The 6,831-nt window shown below is 31.6% G+C and overlaps 1 protein-coding gene across 1 annotated transcript; it reads right to left on the bottom strand.

Moving 5' to 3' along the window:
- Positions 1-459: 459 nt before the first annotated feature.
- LOC123701351 (ZZ-type zinc finger-containing protein 3) lies at positions 460-1,806 on the bottom strand. Its single transcript, XM_045648785.1, has 2 exons — positions 1,616-1,806; positions 460-1,456 (listed from the first exon to the last, which is right to left on the bottom strand). The coding sequence occupies exon 2, from the start codon at positions 1,444-1,446 to the stop codon at positions 484-486; it is 963 nt and encodes a 320-aa protein (XP_045504741.1). The 5' UTR covers positions 1,447-1,456; positions 1,616-1,806; the 3' UTR covers positions 460-483.
- Positions 1,807-6,831: the final 5,025 nt, after the last annotated feature.

Here is a 6,831-nt window from a genome sequence, read left to right as displayed (position 1 = left end):
GAAGTGTTCAATTGTAAACTAAAATTCATAATTTATGTGATAAAGTGACAACAGGTATCCCAAGTGATAACCCTAATCATCTAATGTTGTAATGCACATTCTTCAATTAAATCTCTAGATCCAATTAGAATACTTGTGCTATATTTAACTTGGCTATGTTATACAATTTTACACTAAATAACTTTAAATCAGTTTCTCTAAATATAGTATTTTTTAATAATAACTGGTAAATTTTTTACAAATATTAATTGGAATTTTTATAGAAATAATATATCAGGAGGCAATATATTATTCAACATAATTACATAATACAAATCTCATTATATACATCCTAAATATTTTAGTTCTGTAATAAATAAATTTTAACCAAACATTTGCAAATTACCAAGTTTCCCTATGATTTAAAAACACAAATTTTGACACAAATACCATGCTTGTAAACCAATAAAAAATGAAACATAAAATAAATAATTTATTGTAATTTCAAATTGGTTGTCTAATGGGCGTTAGTTTTTCAGCTGGTAACAGTTTCACTAAGCAGTCAGTGCAATAGTCTGTCCCTGCATTATCAGTCCACCTTGCACCAAGAAAGCCAGTCTTTTGGCAGCCCACACACATAGTCTTTATTTGAAACACTGGTGCCGTTTCGTCCAACAATCTCTGTGCTTTTGCAGCTTTCAATAAATCCAACATTAAACTGTTTCCACTCCTAGTTTCCACTGACATTGTGTCTTGACTCTCACTATCTTCATTGGGATCTTCCATTTTAACAGGAACATGCAATTTTGGAAAGAATGTTGACTTCTTATACAACATACTTCTATGCTTGTCCTTTCCTACATATTTGGGAGCTCTGCCAGGTACAGGTAAACCTGCTTTTGCAAGTTTAGCAAAATATTTCTGTATTCTACTCATAACTTGTAAAGGTGTTCTTGTGCCAAGAGCTTCAGCTATTTTTTTATACCTCCTCGCTTCTATTGGTTCTTCTGGATATATTTCCAATAATTCTTCTAACCTCTTCTGTTCTTCGCATGACCAAAGCTGGTTAAATGTCTCCGGTTTATTATCAGTGAATGTTCGCCCCCTAACTTTTGTACTAGATTCCATTTCATCCTTAGCCCTTTTACTTTTTTCTGATTCAAGAGTTATATCAATACCATACTTTTCCCAATCTATTTTTGGTATATCAGATATGGATTGGCGAGGTGGAAAGTTTATTTTGCCTGATTTTAATTTTTGAACAAATGATAAGGGATCATCCAAGGCCTTAATTTTTGACTCGTTCAATTCTTCAATATCTTTCAGAGCTTGCACTTTTTGAGCTTCCAGTTTCACTATATACTTCAATAATTCACCGTAATCTTTGTTTCCTCTCAATGCAAGGTGATCAGTTTCAAAAGCGAATTCACCATCACTATCTGGATTTTCTTCCTCGAAGTTATCCATTGTAACAGCACTGAAATGTAATCATAATTTGTTTTATTATTTAGTTATCAAATATAATACAATAAATACATATGAACAATGTCGGGGGTAAAATTATCAGGGAGTCCAAAGAGATTAAGTGTTAGACTAAAAAACAAACTCAATAGTGTTCATCAAAGAAAATACACACCTGAAAACCGAAGTTCATCACTTGAAGGAAGTAATCGGTAAGTAAGTAGCAATTGTTTAGTTTTTGTACATTATCGGTTCAATTTATATTTCGCGTTTTAAATTAGTTGAAATAAAATATTTTTAAGAGCGTCTTTTTTATAAACAAAAACAATCTAATCCGAAGAGGAATAATTGTCCGCACTCCGCCAAAGTCAAATGCACTGTCAATGTCAATAATAATTGTCAAAATTGAAGAGCGTTTTTGAAATACATAATATTTATTATGAAGAAAACAATATTTTGTTAAAAATATATTTATTTTACATATTAATTGAATGATATTTAAAGGATTTGTCCTGTTTATGTTCACAGTTTCATGTTAAAATTGCAATGTCCAAATAAATTTATAAAAGTGACCTCTAGTTTGAGGTTGTAACAACAACTATGACTATGTTGAAATAGAATCCATGTCCGAAAAAATACATAGATGGCGTTATAAATGGAAAGTTTTAGGTTTTCTTTTCCAACCAAAAACGCAATATTTATCCGGCAGATGGCGTGTAATTTAAAAGACTGCAGCAGAAATTAATTTAGCATTCAATTTACGTTTCATTCAACTTCGCAAAATCATGTCGGCTTTATAGACCGTACATTATATTATTACCTACATCTACATGCGTAGCGAAAATCTTCAAAAATCTTTACATCTACTCAAGCCTCAAAGTATAGGTAGTCATACCTACAACTGTTTTTATAATAAAATTCCATTTAAATAAATGTGAGTAACTAACTGAGTACTTATTACACCATTTTTTTGAAATAATGAGAGCATCTCTATCTGAACATGACAGATCATCCCATTAGATGCTGAGTGGGAAAAAAAGAGCAAACTTGTTATTTAAAATATATTTCGCTCAAAATACATTTTCTCAGCCGATTTCTCTTTTCTCAAATAAAATAAACTGCCGCATTGGCGACAATTCACACAACAAAACGTAAAAAACCATTAATATCCTTCGCATATAAATAATTTATAAAACGTTTTCTCTTTTGATATCCATTGATATCCATGATACTTGATTATCATTAGTTAAGAGTATCCATCTACTTATTTAAAATAACTGACATTTGTTATTAAAGTAAAAATTTTGCGCAGGTACAACTACTACAAAATATAGCACTTACCTAAAGTCTAAAACGATTAACTTTGCGACAGATCTATTTAACTTTGAACAAATCCTGTCACAACAGTGGACTGTGGAGGCCAATTTCCAGTTAAATACTCAATTTTGCTTGTGTTCAACTCAGGTCAAGTTATGAGCAGGTTTATTTACGGCAGAAAAAGTTCGCAATATTTTAGATAAGTAGCTGTAAAAGTTTTACCAGATTTAACTGACTGTTAATATAATAGAGCAGAAGAGTTTGGTGGAAAGCGCTCATCTAAGAAACTACATCCGAGAAAAAAAAATACATGAACACACAGGCAAATTGATAATTTATAAAATATTATTGTTATGATTCTTGTCTAAGGGCTGATTTTTCAATCCTTGGATATAATGTATCCATCCAATAAAGTATTACAAGAACATATTATTAAAATGTCACCTGTAAACTGTCAATTAAGGGCAAGTAGAATACATTTTTGAAATGGTAGTTTAATACGTTATTCGACAAATAAGTTTTAACCAAGGATTGAAAAATCGGCCCTACTTACTTACAATTAAACTTCAATTTCATAATATTTGGTTGCATTTTTCTGATTCGCAGGAAGTAATTAGGTAACTATCTACCATAAGTAATTTTATTCTGTTAAAAATAGACATAGGTAATACATAGATATAAAATAAGGTCTCAGTTAAAAATATGAAACATGTTTGGTACTTAGCTACCAAATCTCAATATTTCCCCTGTGGCAACAACGTAAATATTATTTAGGTTCTTATAATTTGATTTATTTCATTTCTTGGGGAGAGGATAAAGATAAACATGGCCTTTGCAATCAAACATAACTTGACGAGCACTGGCAAAGAAAAACCTCAGTGGATAATTGTTATTGAGGAAAACACCACCTATCGTTTTTTATGGAACGAGGTGCCCGCGGCCTCGTTCACGTTCGAAATTATACAATCCATTCCTGAATTCATTTGATGATTATTTTTTTTATTTGTCTAACTGTTCACTGTTCAGGCCTCAGTACGAGTTCAGTGATAATTGCAGATTAAAAATATGTTTATACTTTTACCACTTTTACTATTTCAGCTTGATACCTAGGTATGCTATCCTTACACATGTTCTCACATTATTTAGCAATACTACCTACTCATTATTATTTGTGCGGAGACATAGTTTATTATACAATTTTATCATCGGTAAAAATAAAATAAAACAAAAAAAATAAAAAAAAGACCAGCATACAAAGAATGAAAGTTGAACGACTGCCAAGTTCTCGAATTGTCCTGTTATCTCAATTTTATAAACGCGAGAGGAAATTGGGTTAGCAATACTTGGGACAGAAGTTCCGTGCTAACTAAATACCTGGGTATCAAATCAAATCAAATCGTTTATTCTGTGCCTCCAGTGAATAAGGGAATAACTCAAAAACAGCACTTTTCAGGAGAGACAAAAAACTATATATCAACACTAAATCTTTATAACTTCAAATTTTTAAGCTTGTATGGGTAAGATATGATGTTAGACTTTAGTTTTACATATGAACAGATATTGTAACAACCCCATAAATATACTTTTTTCGTGTTTTTTTGTAGTTGTGGCCTTATGAACGAGTACTTCATGGAATAACTCAATGTATTCACATAATTTTTTTTTGTTCTTTGCAATATAACGACTTATGCCCTAATGCACTATGTTCATAGTCGCATAACATGACTTATATTATTGCCAGTTTTGGTTTTATAGAAATGATGCGACTTATTATGCTTGAAATTTGTGTACTTTATGACTCAATTGAGGCCTTTTAGTGGAACAACCATGCACGTAGTTTGAAAAACGAATAAAATCAACGGATTTTTTATCGTTATTAGATATAATAAAAACAAAACAATATTTAGGTGTTTATGCATTTAGCCCTAGAAGTCCAATCTACGTAAATTTAATGTACACCGCGGCGAAATAACTTTGTCTTTTCTATATTTACCATCGAATCGCTTCGAAATCCAGAAACAACTCATTAGCCGTCGAGACCTAGCAGTACATAGTTGGCTCATCCAAGTAAATTCCGCCATTTTGTAGTAAAGAGGATGTTGTACGTCATTTTGACGTATAATTGGGCTTTTCGTAACTTTTACGATTGTTTAAAAAAATTATTTTGTGTTGATTTAATTGAATATTTTTTTTCCAAGTCACGTTTTACATGATATAGTATTATATACTATATATTGAGTATAAAATAGGATCCAGAAAACTTTAACACTAGGACGAAAAACCTTCAATTTTAGTAAATGACGATTATTGTCCTCCGCTGGATTTGGACTCCAAGCAAGAGGATTGGGTGGCTGAAAATGTTGTCTGGAGAAAAACCGAATATGTCATGGTGGTTATACAATGAGGATACAAGCACTATTAAGAGATAAGAGAAGCTCGAAAACCATATTCTTGTAGGTATGTTCAGTTACCTTACAGGGAAAGTTATAGGTGGTCAGTGGCAATATTTTACGGCATGATATGGAATTTTAACAATTTCTATATCTTATAATATCAAAATAATATAGATAAATAAAGAAAAAACAATGAGCCGCAAAGATTTTATGAAAAAATTAAGCACAGATTTGAAGGTGCCTTGGATGCAAATACGACTTGAAGAGACTCTACGTGACAATATCCAAATTTTTTCAAAATATATGGTATCAGAGTATCCATAATATGTTTACGATAATGCAGGACCAAAATAGTTTCGATATTGCGGATTTTTTTCCTATAAAAAGGCAAATTACAGTGGCTAGAGAGAGAACACAATATTCATAATTGTCAAGACTGGTTATATTTTTTTTTTCTATGCGTCTATAATTATAGTATTATTGTAGTTAGATTAAAAAAAAAAGATTAAAAACTAGTTATTTTTTATAAAACTTACCCAAATATAAGAAGAAAATATAAGTTTAACATTTTTGTTGGCTTTTTTTAGATGACTCAATTATCGTTCTGTGTACTTATATATAAACAAGCAGTATAATATTAGCACTTAATGTGTTAATTAAAACTGTATTTTTAATATCTATTGCAAAAAATAGTTAATTTCCATAGAAATATTATTAGTATCCCAAGTTAACTGATAAATAAAAAAAGATTGAAAAATATTATTAAGCAAAAAGGAATAGTGTCCGTTGTTTCCGTGCAGTATTCAAATGGACCAATAGTAACACGGCATTAATGCAAAACTGTCTCATGTCGTCACTTGAACCAATGACACTAAGAGTTGTTCCTTTATGCTCATGTTAGAAAAATGACACAAATGCGTTTATACTAAAATAGTGTTGGCACGGATGGAACAAAATGAATTAAGTCTTTATTCAAAAAGTATAACTACACATATGTCTTTGTGTTCGTGGGTTATTTTGACTCGAGACGAATAGTTCCTTTGCGATTGCCTAAAATGATGGATAAGGTAACTTATACCGTTTATCACACCCTACTTATACCGTTTGGGTCATTCGAAAAACTGGGTTAGGATGCAGCTAGAGATATGACCTTTTGATATGTTGTGTATTTTGACGAGCTAAATCCAATGGTGCAATAAAAACCAAAGGGAATAACTCGTCTTACTCCCTTATTCACTGGAGGCACAGTATTTTTAGGGTAGGTATATTTTCCTCGCGCAAAAATTTCACACTTCCTCGGTTTCGAGGTAATATGAATTTTTTACATTGATATTGCCTTAGATTAAGGATTGGTCTCCGCGCGCGCGCTACGACTAGATACCGCTCCACCTAAAAACAATAGCTCCGTGAGTGCGGCAACTCAGTTCTGTAGTGTGTGTAAGGCAATTTGTAAGGACGTTAGGTGACGCTAGTGTGTGTGAAGAATTGTACTGCCAGCTACATAAATTTTACCCCATAAATGGGAAATGGGCTATCTTGGAAAGAAGTTTGAAAAATATTTTTATTTCATTTTGGCCTTGCCGGGAATCGAACCCATGAACATGTGACTCAAATCCACTTGCGATGCCACTATACTATCACAAAGGTTTTTTAAAAGTAAAAAAGCGGTAATAAAAAAATA

This window comes from Colias croceus, chromosome 2 (genome assembly GCF_905220415.1).
Source record: "Colias croceus chromosome 2, ilColCroc2.1".
In the NCBI taxonomy this organism is placed as follows: domain Eukaryota; kingdom Metazoa; phylum Arthropoda; class Insecta; order Lepidoptera; family Pieridae; genus Colias; species Colias croceus.
Note: the sequence above shows the minus strand (reverse complement) of the source record. Positions and strands in the feature narration are given on the sequence as shown.